Genomic DNA, 16,602 nt, shown 5'->3' with positions numbered 1-16,602 from the left:
GTCAGAAGTCCAAGTCCGGCAGACACTTACCCGGGGAGGACTTTGAGTTATTTTGAAGACAGGATACCGGTAGGACCAGGGCTGAAGAGATAAGGCTCGCAGAGTGAACACAGAGTTCACCAAGACAGGAAACGGGCTGTTAGTTTTATGCATGTGCCCTGGCTGAAGGACAGCATCGTCTTCAAATTATCGTCTGCATGATAAAGTAACGCTATTCTTCATTGTTTTAAGAGGTAGGAGTGAGACACTGGATGCATTTGAGATTATTTTTCAGTGCAGAAATAGCTGCAGACATTCATAGTTAATTTATATTGTTTTTGTATTATGTAGTTTATTAGAAGGGGGCCTCAGGCAATTTAAAGCAGCTGAAGAATGAAACCACATATAACACAATGCATGTGTGTATTTCACATTTAAACAAAAACAAGCCCAAAAGGATGTTTATTTGCTAAACTCATTATATGCAGTGTTAAATGTAACTAATGCTTCAGATAATACGTTTTAAATGTTGTAAATGCAGCCGTACTGTGAATATGCACATTTTTTTCACACTTATGAGCTGCCATCAAACAGATTAATAAATGCATACAGCAGAAAAAATGAATTGATTGGAGTAGATATTTGGAAACGTTCACTAGCTCCTGCAGAGTTCAGCCAAACTCCAAATGAAAGGCCTTGGGCTCAAATGCTGCATGTAGTTTAATATTAATATCAATGTCGATTATGGTCTACTACAGCCGAACAAGCACCAATGAAACATGTCGATATGTTCTCCAGCACAATATACATGAATGTTTCAGATTGATATGCTTCTTAGTGAATTTATTCAGGATCCACTTTGTCAATCTAAGCTGCCAATCATAATGTTTCACCCAGTTTATAGCATCAAATAACTAAATTAAACAAAAAATGAGCACTTGGGAATAAATAATGCATCCGTGTAGTAACAATTATTCCTAGACGTGTAATCTTACTTTTGGGTTTAGCCCGTGTGCCATCCACTAACATGGAGGAGGCGGGGCTTATGAACTGTACTGCAGCCAGCCACCATGGGACATTGGAGACATTTTGGCTTCACTTTTGATGGAGCTGTCATGTCGTCCATCATTATATATAATCAGTGGGTTAAACAAACTTTTCCAGTAATTTGCCTGAGCATAAAAATCTCTCTAGCCTTAATTCTCAAATAGTTCATACTATGTATGCAAAGCATTCGGGGTATTTGTGATATTTAATCGAGTGACATAGCGTTTTTTTCATCATTCATAAGTTAACACAACGTCAATCGACTATATTCGATTAAATAAAACGTCTTCATATCAGGGCTGGTTGAGAAAAGAATACCAATAATTACTGCGATATAAGTTTCATCAATATAACAAAGGTTTGATGTATATTGATATATTTCTTACCACAATCTTCTCTCTGGGGCAGAAACCAGCCTTTAAATATAAATAAATAATAATGTGACTTTAAAACTTATTTTTATACCTCTTGCTAGTTTTAGGCTTTTATCCTAAGTGTGCTATTTTATTGCGCCCATGTTCTTATTTCTAATCTTATTCAATTTCTTTGATTTTATTGTTAAGAAATTTGAGAATCCATTTTTGTGTTAAGGTGCTGCACAAATAAAACGTGTTAACATCGACATTATGTATCGCGATAATTACCGACGTGCCTTTATTCTTATCTTTATTAAGTGCGTTGCCATAGCTACCCGAGACAGAGCGAGGGCGAGACTGCCCACGTGACCCAGCAAGATGGCGACCACGGGGCCGAGTGGCTGTGAGAGTGAGTCCCACGTCTTATTCTCATCTCCCCGTTACACAGACAAACCGGAGGCTCGTTTCACCTCTTGTCGTTTCCTCGCCTGACCGGGGGGAACGTGTTTCTCCACGACATCTCTTCTTCTACGTTTCTTATTCTCGGGGATTTTTATTTTTGAATTCCCGGTAACTGCAGCAGCGTCGCGCGGCTCCGCTAACGTTAGCTCTTGCCTGTGGTTCATTTATTGTTTAAAAAAAGCGTGAGTCAGCTGTTTTTCTGCCCAGCCACTGGTTGATCGAACCACAACATCTGTTTATTCATTGATGTCCACATGTGTGTGTTTCTCTTTCTAGATCTCAACTAAGCAGGCTCTCCGGTGTTTGTTTTCTTCAAACTGGGGATTTGGATCTGCTGATTAATTGTTGTCCATCATCATCTTCATCTTCGCACCAGAGAATCAAGATGGCCCTGAATGTGTTTGGTAAGCAGCAGCTCACCTGGTGATTCATGTGTTGATCAACTCTCCTTTATTATGATTCCTCTGTTTACATGACGAGAGAACACAACGTGGATCCAGCATTTCAAAGTTCCATTTCATGCAACTCTCTCAAATCTGGGTCTCTGCACTTGTTTACTTACTGGAAACTTTCCAATTGAAGGATTCCTATTAAATATCAAATCAGATAAGAGAACATGATGCTTTTTAATATATTAAGCTGTTTTTCTTAGGGGTCATCAAAAGTAAGACTTCCTCAAAAAGCATTTACTGCAGAACCATCAAATCCCTTTATCCCCCCTTTATTCTGTATATTCTGTATTTTACATCCATAGATGCATGTTATGTTTCTATGGGGAGTGGGTTATGTGTTATATTTCATGACTTCTTATGGTTATGCTGTGATTATTGTCTCCTCTGTGCAAACTGAGGCAAATTCCAAACAGTTGAGTTGTGTGACAATCTTTAGTCACCATAGCAAGTAGGTAAGATCTGCTAGAAGCTGCTTATATAGTAACGCTTCACTGATACCAAAATATTCATCCCATATTAAATAAATAATGTCTCCTTCTGCCACATAGTGAGCTAGTTGTAAGGGTTTGAATACATTTAGCTGATTGATAATCATTCTAATTTTACTGAACATTTTAAATAGAGGACGCCTACATGTACTTGTATAATGTGGTGTTACTAGGATCTGCATACGTCTTTCATCCTTGAAATATATTGGGGTTGGTTAATGTATCCCAGAAGATAATGATATGCTGCAAAGAGGAAAAAACATCCCATATTTACCAAAGTAGTAGCATTAAAATCCTATATTCTTTTGTGCTGTTAGCTGAAAATGCAGTGTTAGCATAGACTGTGAGTGTTAGCTGTTTAATCTCCTAATATAGATATTTATCAGTTTATTTAATGTTTATTCATTTTGCTGAAGCTCCAAAATTATTTGAAATTATAAAGTAACTTCTGCTTTTTCCATGGTTTTCTAACAGCTCTCCTACCAAACCAGAATTTGAGTAGGTTTGATTGAATGTGTCAAACAAATGTTTTAGTAGCAACTTTATATTATTGCATGCATTTAATATCTAAAGTAAAGAGATGAGTGAATCCTGAACCCTCCAATCAAATCAGCTCTGATCACCGTCACGTTGTCTCCACTTGGGGGCGCAGGAGCAGAGGAAATTGTGTTTGAGTACATCTGTTTCATCCATTGTTGTACTTTTATCTGCTCTCAGATCATGATGAATACCGGCCACCGGTGTGGAAGTCTTACTGTAAGTTTCAGTGCAACATTTTTTTTGTTATTAGCTTGATTATAAACATTAAATTCTATTGTTATTTCCTTGTAATTATCATGCGTTTGGATATTCATGCTATCGTTCTGTGTTCCCTCTCTCAGTGTACCAGCTCCAGCAGGAGGCGCCCCACCCACGCAGACTCACCTGCACCTGTGAGGTAAGAGAACACACTCCCTCATTTCCAGTATATAATATATAAGTAGTATTGCACTGGTATTGTTTATTATTTTTATTAAGTCAGACATCTGATTTTACATGCAGCCTCCTCCATGTTAGCTTAGTAAATGGTAAATGTTTTTTTGGCCACTAAAAGTTATTCGCTCTTACATGCACCCATTCACACACACATTCATACAGCATGTTTTCTATCACACACCATCTACATACTGGCGGGCAAATATGGGGGCTCATTGCCTTGCCCACTGGCACTTTGGCATGTGGACGATAGGAGCCAGGGATCGAACCACCGAACTCTTGTTACAGTGTTAAAAAATCTTTACATAGATTAAACAAATTCCAATCTTTGTGGGTAAATACGATAAAAACCTGAAAACCTAAGTAAAAAATACTCGTATGGATTAAAGCCTCAAGCAGTCTGAACAATTCTTGTGTGTCTCTGTGTATGTGTGTTGCTGTGTGAGTTAATGTGTGTTTCTGCCTCCCCCGAGACTGTATTTGCTGATGTCTCCTTTTAGCGGGACTGATCTTTTTTGCTGTAGTCCGGGAATCCGTTGTCTTGAGGGAAAGCATCTGTTAAACCGTCTGTAGCACATGTTAAACACAGCACATGATCTAGAAGGTTTAACAAAGCACATTATTTTATGTTCGTTAAAGTATGTTTTGTATTATTAAAAGTGATTTAAAACGGCACTTTGAGGTTTGAACCTCTGTGTTTGTATATGGTGGAATGGGTGTAGTTAGGGGAGGCTGTATGATGCCAAGGGCACTCAGGTGCTGAGGGATGCCACTAAATGCCACGCACCAGCACGTCTGCCCACAGGAGAGGCAACCACCAGACGTGTGTGTGTCTGTGTGTGTGTGTGTGTGTGTGTGTGTGTGTGGCAGCAAGGTTTTGGGCAAACCAATAGGGATTAGAGATTGGGGGAATCTTGTGCGTCTGCTTTTTTTTGTGTGTATTAATCCCTAAAGACAGTCCTCTTAGGTCCTGAGGGGTGGGTGTGTGTGTGTGTGTGTGTGTGTGTGTGTGTGTGTGTGTGTGTGTGTGTGTGTGTGTGTGTGTGTGTGTGTGTGTGTGTGTGTGTGTGTGTGTGTGTGTGTGTGTGTGTGTGTGTGTGTGTGTGTGTGTGTGTGTGTGTGTGTGTGTGTGTGTGTGTGTGTGTGCATGTGTGTGTGAGCGTGTACAGATGCTAAATGAACAGCTGTTGCGTTCCATGCCCCGGCCGGGTCAGGTAGTCGGTGCTGACCCAGTTAAAAAGCAGCAGACTGGCAGACAGACGGGGGTGTCAGTGCCCTGCTCCCACCAGCCCCATGGTGTCTACTGGGAGTCCAGCCATATGTGAATTAATGATGCACCAATAAGCACTTATCTGTGGCTGGTAGTTTGTAATTTGTGTCATGTCGGGGTGAAGTCGTGGCTCAGATGTGTCCTTTAACCGAGCGACCTGACTGTACTGGTCCGGTACCAGTGTATTCACAACAATAATAACTTTTATAATGTATTTAAAAGCTGTATCTAACTATGTTTCTGCTTTAAAGACGTGGTATCAGATCATTACATACTGTAGATTCATATACTCACAGAGGCCTGACTCGGGATTTTCTGGGGTATCTGAGGCATTTGCGAGGCTCGTATCTGTATCAGAACATCTCTTATGATCAATTGGCTTTCTATTGAAATACAAAATCTGCGTCCACTGTTTTGGCTTCCAGCTGTGCCTAAAATTAGTTTTAATCATGAGTAATTATAGCCTTTTAGTTGCGAGCTGACATTAAAGTTCAAGTACTAAATCAACAATTAATTTTCTTAAATCATTCGACAAAAGTAAAGTTTGTGTGTTCGCCTCCAGGTTCGGCCACGCTCACCGTTTCACGCCGTACCGATTCATTTCATCATTCCATGTGAAATCCACTTCGCAGTGGGAGCCTCAGAGTGCATTCTTCTCTCAAAGAGATATTTCCCTTCCAGCTCGGAGGGATATCTGCTGAGTATTAGTGACTGCTATTAGGCCTCAGTGGTTTTTGGTAGGTGTCCAGAGGTGCACGTGCATGGGCGACGACACAGGCACAGCATTCGTCCTCTCTGATCATAAACCAGCCCGGTTGTCGTTCATTCCTCTCTGACTTTCACCACCTTCACTTCATTTTGTTACGATTATAACTTACTAAAAAAAGCTGAAAATTATCATTTCCAGCAGAACTGGACTGCCTCCGTACTTCACACACAGCACATCCAAATTAATATTCACCGCGGTTTGCCTGGTCTTTGTTGATTTATTGGCTCGGCAGCAATTTCGCCGAGACCAACACATTGTTCCGCTTATTTTCAACTGACTCGTGCAATAGTCTCTGCGCCCACGCACTCACCAGCTGAGGACGCACGCTGGGCTCCAAGCGAGGTTTACATGCGAGTGTTGAGAACGTGCCAAAGTCTGGGGGACATGTTCAGTAGGAGCACACTTGTACAATCTGGGAGGCCGGGGCATTCCACATACTGTAGTGTTGTTGTTTTTTGAAAGCAAGTATTTTATGAATGATCTGCTATTCCATTAGGCTATATAATATTTTATATTTGTTTTTATGGCACTAAAATTATTCGCACCATGTAGAACAATACATTCTTGCATATCAACTTGTCAATGACTTTTTTCTCTTTACAGATGAATGTACATCTTCTGTTTATGTGATCTTATGAAGTTTCTGACATTATTTGTTCTTTTTCCCCCTGCAGGTGAACAACCGGCCTAAATACTACGGGAGAGAGTAAGTTCACTCTGTGTTAGTCAGAGACATTTCAGGCATTGATGAAGCATATTTTACCAAATCGCCACCTTTGTTCCCTTTTAATTCAACAATGTGTTTCCCACATGCAATTTAACAAATGTATTATTTGACTCCTCTCTGCGTCCAGGTACCACGGGATGATCTCGAGAGAAGAGGCCGACCAGTCGCTGAGTCAGGCCGAAGGCAGCTACCTCATCAGAGAGAGTCAGAGGCAGCCGGGCACATACACACTGGCTCTAAGGTGTGTTTTGTGTTTCACTAATTTAGAGAGACTGGGAGCGTATGACATATTGTCGTCAGCTCTTTGCCACAGTAATGTCATTATTGTGTTACTACCGGACGTTCAAACATTATATCGGCAGAAAGCAAAGACTGCAATCAATCCTGTGAGCAGCTTCTTTTTCTTCTTCTGCCTGCAATGAGTCCAAAAGTCCGAACTGAAGGGCCAAACTAGGTATCTTTGTAAGCGCTCTCAAACCATTAGGAACCCATGTAAGCTCAGTGGTGCCACATGTTTGTTTTAGGAGTCATTACTGATTCAGTGTCTTCCTCTGAGGCCCTTCAGTTGTGTGTTTGGGCCATTTGTTGCATCCTAAGGAGCCTTCTCTGTATCCTTAAAGCCACTCTGTTCCCTTGGCCTACTTAGTTTGTATCATTTCAATCCTCAGATTAACTTGAATGGGAGCCCTCATTTCTCTCAGAGTAGGTGTCACACTTCTAAATGGGTGCCTGACTTCGTTTGAATGTAGTTTTGGGTCAGTTTATTCTATTCATAGCCGTGTCATTCTTCCACCTGCGCGGGTTCCTCTCCCTTTTCAACACTGCTCCTCCAGCCCCGTGGTTATAATTACATTCCATAAATACTCCTTCATAAACTAGCGTCCCAGTCTGGGTTGGCAGAAAAGGAAAGGTTGGGTTTTGGGTTAATGATCTAATGGTGCTGTTTAATCTCGCCCTGGGTTTTCATTGTGATCCACGGAGGAGCAGATGATGCAGTGGCCCAGTTCAGAGTCTGAGCTGATTTTTGACTTATATTTGAGTAAAATGCTGCAGTATTTGTTGTGTGGTTGTAAAATATGATTCTAGTTTAAATATGAGGTATAATACAAAAGCTCAAATAATTCACTGTAGTTGTATTGATCAAATACAAAATAATTGTTATACAAAGATTTCAGCTTTAATGCTGAACCCAACTATTGGGACATTTTTGCCATTTGACTTATTAATTAACAAAACCTCAGTGGTCTAGGGATTGATGTTGCCTGGTTTTCACCAGTCTGCCCTCCTTCATCCCAACTCCAGGTTCGGGAACCAGACAAGAAACTTCCGTCTCTACCACGACGGGAAACACTTTGTCGGAGAGAAGAGGTTCGAGTCCATCCACGACCTGGTCACGGACGGCCTGATCACGCTCTACATCGAGACAAAGGTGTGCGCTTGTGTTTGCCTTCACGTGTCCTTCCCTCCCGTTCAGCCTTACTAACAAACATGGGCCACGTTCTATCTCATAAGCTAAAAATAACAGAGCGGAACAGATGGATGCACGGATCAGGGCTGAAAAGTTGTAATTCTGCATTTAAAGCATCATTCTTGCAGTTTGCCAGGTAAACAAAATCAGCTCGCTTCACTTACATTATAATCCATGCTCACCACTTGTTTTCTTGATTATATGGATCCCTGAAAGGAAAAAAAGAAGTATGTAATTTTCCTTTTTTTCCCTGCACATTCGCTCCCATTTACGTTTTTTAAGACAAAGAATCATTGATAGTCCAAACCTGTGATTAATAATATCTGTTGAAATATGTGTTGCCCTTTCTTCTTCCAGGCAGCGGAGTACATCGCCAAGATGACCATCAACCCCATCTATGAACACGTGGGCTACACCACTCTGAACCAGGAGCCCACCCTGAAGAAACATCTGCCACTCAGCCCACAGGCCCCCGACGGGCCTGCTCCGGCCAAAGATGACTGCAATGCAGAGGAGAGGGTAAGGACACGACACCTCTGAATGCACCGATCATCGTGCAAGTAGTTTTACCACTTTAAAGTTTATAAATATATATATTTATTTGGGATAAGAAATAAGAGTAGTGTTCACACACAGTAGAGACCAAAGAATCTTCCTCAAAATTGGCCTGAAATTAGCCATTCGAAGAAAATATTGAATCATTTGTCAAGTTTCTTGCTACACTTTTTAGTTTTAAATGTGAAATCAACGAGAAATTAGTCAATCTTTAAATTGAGAGCATACAAATGCGAACAAACAAGGAGAAGATGAGTCCATCTGAATCTCAAGCAAGAAAATATGATGAATATGTGTTAAAGTTTGTCACTGAGCTGAAGATGAGTTTATCCTGCATAAATTAAAGTGACTTATCATAATGCAGAAAATGTCATTATTCATGCTATCACAATATTTCTGGATCTAAAGGTTTGGGTGAAGCTACGGGATAGAAAGTTTCTGGATGCACAGAGCTGGGATGGAGGGATGAGAGTTGAGGAACATGGTGAAAGAAGGAACAGAAGAGCGAGGAGGAGGAGGATGGAGGCAGAGGAGTGATGGCCTCCAGCCAAGGGCTCTGCAGTAAAATTACGTAACAGCAGTTTGCCTGCAGGAACCTGTTATCTCCCAAAAGCCTCGGACTGAGAACTCCAGAGCGGAGTTTGTTGTTGGCTCGTTAGTTTCCACTCCTCTGTGCGTTTGGTTCTTATCCATTGATTTTTTTTCTAGGCGGTGGAGGTTTTTTCACACAGGATGAAAACAAAAGTGGCAAAGAAAAAGTGTGCAGATGTGAGGTTCCTGCACGACGCAGGAGCCGACTCTAATAATAGATCACCGTGCTACGTTCAATGCAAATGTTCCGTTCTGCAGCTGCGTGTTTGCTCAGGCAGGTGCAAGGGAACGAGGATGATGCAGATCCTTCAGGAACAGGCGCGTGTGTATAACTGCCCGGTTACAACAACAGGCTCAGGAGGAAGTGTTGTGTGCAACATGCAGTGTGTGTATCCGCCACACCAGCTCGGATCCTCCTGAGGCCTCGTATGACCTGCAGCGCATGACCACCAGTGCTGCACCTCATACATCACTGTCTACATGTATGTGTGTAGTGGGGAGGGGGCGGGGGGGTCCTGTGTACGTGTGTGCTTTTCGTAATTGGGTTGGATTTGCAGACAAAGCAGTACGGCGGTGACATTGAGACCAGAGGTGGCTCTCTGCAGGGAAGTCGTACATCCAGGAGATATACATATTTCATATGTTCACACGCCTAGTCGCCGTTTGTGGCGAGTTAAATGCAGCTTTATGGCCCCCGGGGGGGAATCAAAGACGTGGTCCTGCTGATGAGCTTTTTAAAAATTCATTTTTTAAGGCCTTGTTCTGGTGAGATTGATTTGAGTGGATGGTGGTGAGGAAATGGCAGGAATCTGGTTTTAACATGGAATAAAGAAAATCTCCGTGGAGATTTAAGGTCCCCAGATGAATGATACCCTCCATCCATTTCTTTCCATTTAAATTTCTACACATGTCTGTAACTGAGGGGCTCGTTTGTCTGAAACCCACCACCTCTCAACCCTGCCATTCCCCTGCAATGAAAACATCATTAAATAACCATGACCAGTCATTCATATTCACTGTGTTATGTATATGAGCTGAAGATTGGGGAATTTGAATCTGCCGTGGCTCCTTTCGAAGGGATTTTGGCATCTGAAATGTCTTATTTTCTTTGCTGATATCTTCTCAAGATGCCACAAAAACAATACTTTCATTAGTTGTGCGTGTCAAAGATCAAAACACGGCTGAAAGCGTGTAAATCTCCCCCGCAGTAACAGGATTTAATTCCCTCCCAATGCTTGGTTGTTGACAGTCCAAACATCCCTTACACCAGAGCTGACACCACCAGAAACCTGCAAAATGCTTATTTAGCCCTAAACTGTTCTTATATAATGTCTCCGTCTATGATTAATGGAAATGGAGCAATGTAAGCATGTTGGATTGTGTATATTCTGTTGAGGATTTTCCGACCAGCACACACACTGGACAGGTATTTGGGGAAAAGGGAAATATGAGAGGGTATTGCCGGGGGAATGGAGGGAAACAAAGAGGAACACAAAGTGTGAACAAATGAATTAAATAACAGGTTTTCCCTCCGTTCATTCTTCCCCTTTCTCTTTCTCTCCCGGGACAATCGAGGGGGGCAGAATCGGTGGGGAACAACAAGAATCCCTGAATTCCGATTGGCTCCCCTCACTCTCAATGTGACCTGTTAAATTCGTCGGCCGCTGCTCCGTAGCTCAGCCTCCCCCCCTCCTCTCCTTGCTCTCACCGCCTCTGTCCCTCCCTCCTCCACTTGTTCTGCCTGGTGAGTGTGTGTATGTGTGTGTTTGGAGGAAAAGCAGATTAACGCACACACCGAGCCATGTGGGCTGAGGCGCTCACCTACACCAGACCGAGAGACGGCAGCGCTCATTCTGCTGCATCAGTCCTGAGTGATGGATTTTGCTTCCAGGAAGATTTGCTGATTTATATTGGTTGAACTTTCTCTGGGTATTTTTGGAGCAGGCAGATGTTTTATTGTTTTTTGTTGTGAACTGGAATTGCAGCCCCGTCAGCTGCAGGGCTAATCTGATTGGCTGATCTTTGTGGCACTAAAACGGCCGGATTGGTCCTGTGTCTGCTGCGTTGGCTCCTTGGTCTGGGATGTTGTTGTCCAATGCAGTTTATTTCTAGTTTTTAACGGAATATTTGAAAGAATATTTCCTTTTTATTGATTTCATATTTCTTGGCTTTCTGATTATTTATTAGTGTGACTCAGATTTTGGTCTCTGAGGCAATTTTTTTTATTTGACCAAACCTTCAGCTCCCACAATGCCGAGCCGCGAGTCGCACGTCATTAAACGGGGTAGAAAGCAGTCACGCAGGCGAGCCGAGAAGGAAGCCGCTCAGAAGGGCTCTTTGTTTACAGCCGCTTTGGGTTTAAATGTCAGCGCTGGTTCAATCCCCTCCCTGCCGGTCTCCGGGAGCCCATCGGACCCCAGCACGGGCGCGCCGGGGACCCACCTCCACCGGGGGCCAGCCCCCTCCAAACCCGCCTCCCCTGCTTCCACCTTCTGGCAACCAATCCGATCTTTTGCCCTTTCGCAGCTCACATCGCTGGTGCGGCGGGCGACCCTGAGGGAGAGCGACTTGGCGCCCAAGTACGAGAAGGTCCACAACTTCAAGGTGAGGGACTCCTTCGCTCTCTTAATCCTCTGCTCTGTGTGTGTGTGTGCGTCTATTTGTGTACGCGTGTTAGCGTGTGTACTGAAAGATGCCAGAGTTGCTGATTCAGCTCATGGGGTCTTATTCAAATTGACCTCAGCGAGCGCACACACACACTCACAATCACACAGAAACACACAGAAACACACACACTAACACACACTACATTTACATTTCAAACCTCTGTTTAGTGCCTCGAACTCCCGGATTTCCATATTACATGCAGCCATTAGCAAAGAGCACAAAGGTCAGAGCCACAGTGTCCTGAGCTCAAGGGAAATGTGGAGGAACCCACACTGACACACACACAAAAGGCCCTGTGATGGGATGGAGGTCATTAACATTTCATTATATAGAACCAATTAGCAATAAATGAGCAGATTAAACTCCCCTCTCACTATATTTCTTTATATCATTTTGCCATCATTCTTTTGTCAGTGCCTGTTATTGCTGCTGGGTCAAGTGTTACCTGACTGAGGCTTATATGAATATTTTCTCAATTCACTGTATAACTTTTGCTGTTTAATTAACCTTTTTACCGTCTCTCTTTAAACCAGGTTCACACATTCAGGGGCCCCCACTGGTGCGAGTACTGTGCCAACTTCATGTGGGGTCTCATCGCTCAGGGAGTGAAGTGTGCAGGTAACCAACAGGAACACACACACACACTCAATCTCTGCTCCTTTTTGTCGTATTCGACACGTCACACCTCCTCTCTCTCTCTCGAGTCGTGACTCCAAAGTAGACAGTGGGCTAAAGTTAGTCACTGGTGCTGTTGACTCATCTGAAGCTCACAGATTTCAAATGTTAAAAGATTCAGCTCAGTGCCAAAGAACAGAGTGGCAGTGTGAGTGTTGCTGTGTGTGGGTGATGAACTGAGCCTCTGCAGCGCCTACATGAACTATGGAACATTTACGGTCCAGGCTACTTACACTGATATAATATTAAAGAAACTCCACTGTCCTGTAAACGGAGCGTGTTCGTCATTTTCTTCAGGAAGTGATGTGAAACCATCTCTCGTCTTTCTCTCTGTCAGACTGCGGGTTGAATGTCCACAAGCAGTGCTCCAAAGTCGTGCCCAACGACTGTCAGCCCGACCTGCGGCACGTGAAGAAGGTGTACAGCTGCGACCTGACCACGCTGGTCAAGGCCCACAACGCCAAGAGACCCATGGTGGTCGATATGTGCATCCAGGAAATCGAGGCCAGAGGTGAGAGCGCGTGTATATGCGTACTGTTGGTGTGTGAGTCACTGTGATTATATAAAAATGGCTCATAATTGTTGTTTGCCAACTGGCTTGTGTATAGAAGATGTGTGTGTGTCCCAGTGGTGGTATGTGCACAAGCAGAATAAATGCTGCTGCAGATGAGATTTTATTGATTATGATTCAAGACCGGAGTGAAACTAATATGTGAAATCGATAGAGACAACAACGTGACTTGATTGAACTTCACTGGAATCCGGAGAGACGGCTGAAAACACACACACACCCCCCCCCCCCCATCACTGAAAGCTGTTGAATCTCATTGCCTTTCAATCTTTGTTACATTCCGCCCCGAATTTTTTCAGGAGCTCAAATATTTATATCCGATAATAACCAGAGACTTCTGTCTTAAATAATTAATCATAATGATTATGGCCGTTTAATAAAGCTCTAAATATTTAAAGAAATTATTCAGCCACACTTCAATTAAATTGCGATTTAATATATCATATGAATGGCGGTGTCCCTTCATCTCTACTCAGGTCTGGAGTCAGAGGGGTTGTACAGGATATCAGGGTTCAGTGAGCTGATTGAAGATGTCAAGCTGGCCTTTGACCGAGGTGAGTGTCGCCCCCTGTTGTTCCTTTCCTTAAAATATGTGAAACCTCCACCACGACCACTTTACCATCAACACAATCCTCCAGAGATGCATATTTCCCCTTGGATGACAACCTTGGAGTTTCCTTTTTCCACCGAAAGTAACTCACTGGTTGTTTCCTGTTTTCCTCGACAGACGGAGAGAAGGCGGACATTTCCTCAAACACTTACGAGGACATCAACATCATCGCCGGAGCCCTCAAACTCTACTTCAGAGAGCTGCCCATCCCCCTCATCACTTATGATGCTTACCCACACTTCATAGAAACAGCAAGTAAGGCTTCCTGCTCTCCTATGTATCCTGCATATGTGTTTTACCATTTTTAATCCAACATCAAAATGTCCCCGTGTCAGTTTGCTTTTTCTCACTGTTGTATTCTGTGTGTTTTTGCGTATCACAGAGATTTCGGACCCAGAAAAACGTCTGGAGTCTCTGAACGAGTCCTTGAAGCTGCTGCCGCCCGCCCACTGCGAGTCACTGCGATACCTCATGGGCCACCTCAAGAGGTCCGAACAAACTGGTTTCACTTCCCCACATACCTCTGGTTGTGCAGTTGTGTTACATCTCGTTTTTTTGATTCCTTGATCATGTTCATTTTTTCACCGCTTCACATACGTCCTCCCCCTCTCTCTCTCTCTCTCTCCATCCAGGGTGACCCAGTGCCAGGAGAACCTCATGCCCAGCGAGAACCTGGGCATCGTCTTCGGCCCGACGCTCATGAGGGCCCCCGACCTGGACGCCATGACGGCGCTCAACGACATCCGATACCAGAGACTAGTGGTGGAAATGCTCATTACCAATGAAGACGTGCTGTTCTGAGATGAGGGGAGGGATAGGACAGAGAGATCGGGACGATTCTCAAGCAGTTACGGGTCGTGAAAAGACGGAGGGAAAAAAGTGACTTGCTGACTATTGACGTGGACATGAAGAAGAAACGTCTGCGTGGATAAAAGGAGCAATGAAGGAGGAGGCTATTTGCAAAGAAGAAATACAAATAAGGATGGAAGGATGCAGTGTTTTCCTTCATTTGTGATTCATAAAAAAACTTGAAGCTTCCAAAAATTGCAACGCTATAACTGTACAAAAAGGACTCACTGGAACACTGAATACTGGGAAGGACAATAATTTTCGTCTCTAAGCTCATATTGTCTCCTCCTTAAATGGATGCCTTTGTCACCCTGCTTATTGGGGATAGAAAATCAGCTTCATTCATAAGAAAAACCTTGGGTTGGCATTGAAACCAAAGTGTTAGCCACGAGAAAACCAGAAAAAAGACACCAGTTGTTGTCTGTGCTGTCAAGGTGTCCAATCATCCTCGCTGGGAGTAGAAGAAGAAGCAGCACTGACGTCAGAAGCGGAGGCAGCAGGATGGATGAAAGACTCACTCACTCATTCCTCTCTATGGGATTTAAGTGACTTGGACCTATTGTGTTTTGATTTCCTTTCTCAAAGCTTTTTTGTTTGTCTTTCCAGCTCCTGCTTCCATTCACCGATGTGTGATTATGCAGTAATCCTTCTGTAACATCGATTTTTATTTCAGTTGCTTAAATAGAAAATCAATGCCCACTTACCCCTTTTCTCATGTCACATTATAAGCTTTTGTTTCAGACATTATTGCTGTGTTAAAACACTCTGTGTCTGAGCTGTGAATCGAGCGACGGCATGTTTCCGAACAAATCCTGTGTCCTCCCTCCCCCCCCGCCGGCCTGCTTTGCCTCTGATGGAGAAAAACCTCTTGAAAAATAACAACGCAAGACGATCTGAGCCTTATTGCCATATTTTCTCCTAATTCGCAAACTAAAATCAACGCTAACTAACTAACAACGCTAACTAACTAATTCAACCAAGACAACATTAAAGACACGGCATTAACCTGGCAGCTTGTTTTCATTTCATATCTCATTAAAGAAGTCTCTAGTTGTCGTACGTTACCCCGGTGACAGATCGTGAAGAGAGGGACGCATCATAAGTGACTTGAAATATGTGAAACGGTGCTTTACGTTGTTTTTTGCTTTCGTTGGTCATTTTTTTTATAAAGCAGTATTGTACTTTAGCAGGGTTGGGCAAGAAGATTTCCCCTCTGTAAATCAGATGCCAACCAGAGAACAAACATTGCATACGGAGAAGATTTACTGAAATGTTTTGTCCCTGTGATTAAAGCTGTATAATCTGTAGGATGATGATGGTAATCAAATGTATTATGACCGGAGTGTATTTGTTTTTTTCTCTCTCTCTCTTTTATTGAAATTAGTGCCATTTGAAAGGGTGGAGGTGTGGAATGGATGCCTTCTACACGGACCTCCACCTCAACTAACACACTTCATTTATTTCTACCCCCATTTCTGTCGGGGGGCACCGACTTTCTATACATTTCTCAAAGTAAAGACGGAGTTATGGATGTAAAAATCAAGCGCGCCAATGCTAGGTTGGGTGTAAAATTAGGTGACAGGCAAGTTCTTCATTTTTTATTTTTTATACTACTGTGTTGACTTTCAGTTGTTCATATGTTCCAGGGTGAAATAAAACCCTGCTGATTTAACGACGTACTAACTTCACACTAACTTGTGGGCCTTCAGTGAACTGTGACGCTTGCTTTTTTTGTGGGGGGCATCATGAAATGTTTTTTTTTTATTGTCATTGCTGTAAAGGATTTTCTATATGGTTTATGCATGGTGAAACTAAATTATTAAATATGGCTTTCAATTCACAAGTGACTGATTTTATCGCCTCCACCAGGGAGGTTACGTTTTTGCTTCTGACCCTTTGCTTGATTGTAAATCTGGTTACACAAAAACCACTGCATTACCAGGAAAGTTGGTGGATGGGTGTGTGTGTGTGTGTCCTTTATTGCTCAGATGATAATTTATGGATCTTGATGAAAGAAATCAGGTATATTTAGGGGACTGTTATTTATGCACAGATCCAGTTTAAAATCCAGATTTAGACTTTAAATGTGGT

At 42.9% G+C, this 16,602-nt stretch overlaps 1 protein-coding gene across 2 annotated transcripts; it reads left to right on the top strand.

Moving 5' to 3' along the window:
- The first annotated feature begins 1,770 nt into the window (after positions 1–1,770).
- Positions 1,771–16,335, top strand: LOC132996715 (N-chimaerin-like). Of its 2 annotated transcripts, XM_061067050.1 has the most exons (15): positions 1,771–1,791; positions 2,121–2,248; positions 3,502–3,540; positions 3,666–3,721; positions 6,473–6,504; positions 6,653–6,766; positions 7,828–7,954; positions 8,351–8,512; positions 11,666–11,743; positions 12,340–12,424; positions 12,819–12,992; positions 13,529–13,606; positions 13,780–13,917; positions 14,045–14,150; positions 14,295–16,335. In XM_061067050.1, the coding sequence occupies exons 2-15, from the start codon at positions 2,230–2,232 to the stop codon at positions 14,461–14,463; spliced, it is 1,377 nt and encodes a 458-aa protein (XP_060923033.1). In that variant the 5' UTR covers positions 1,771–1,791; positions 2,121–2,229; the 3' UTR covers positions 14,464–16,335. The 2 variants fall into 2 exon arrangements, with proteins under 2 accessions (XP_060923033.1, XP_060923034.1); XM_061067051.1 differs by lacking the exons at positions 1,771–1,791; positions 2,121–2,248; positions 3,502–3,540; ... (3 more) ...; positions 7,828–7,954; positions 8,351–8,512 and adding an exon at positions 11,390–11,507 and having other exon boundaries at positions 11,598–11,743.
- Positions 16,336–16,602: the final 267 nt, after the last annotated feature.

This window comes from Limanda limanda, chromosome 23 (assembly GCF_963576545.1).
Source record: "Limanda limanda chromosome 23, fLimLim1.1, whole genome shotgun sequence".
Lineage (NCBI taxonomy): Eukaryota > Metazoa > Chordata > Actinopteri > Pleuronectiformes > Pleuronectidae > Limanda > Limanda limanda.
Note: the sequence above shows the minus strand (reverse complement) of the source record. Positions and strands in the feature narration are given on the sequence as shown.

What these genes read in the sequence shown, in the direction of transcription:
- LOC132996715 (XM_061067050.1), top strand. An exon ending in CAAGCTGGCCTTTGACCGAG is followed by an intron (nt 13,607 to 13,779) that starts GTGAGTGTCGCC and finishes TTTCCTCGACAG; the next exon opens with ACGGAGAGAAGGCGGACATT. An exon ending in ACACTTCATAGAAACAGCAA is followed by an intron (nt 13,918 to 14,044) that starts GTAAGGCTTCCT and finishes TGCGTATCACAG; the next exon opens with AGATTTCGGACCCAGAAAAA.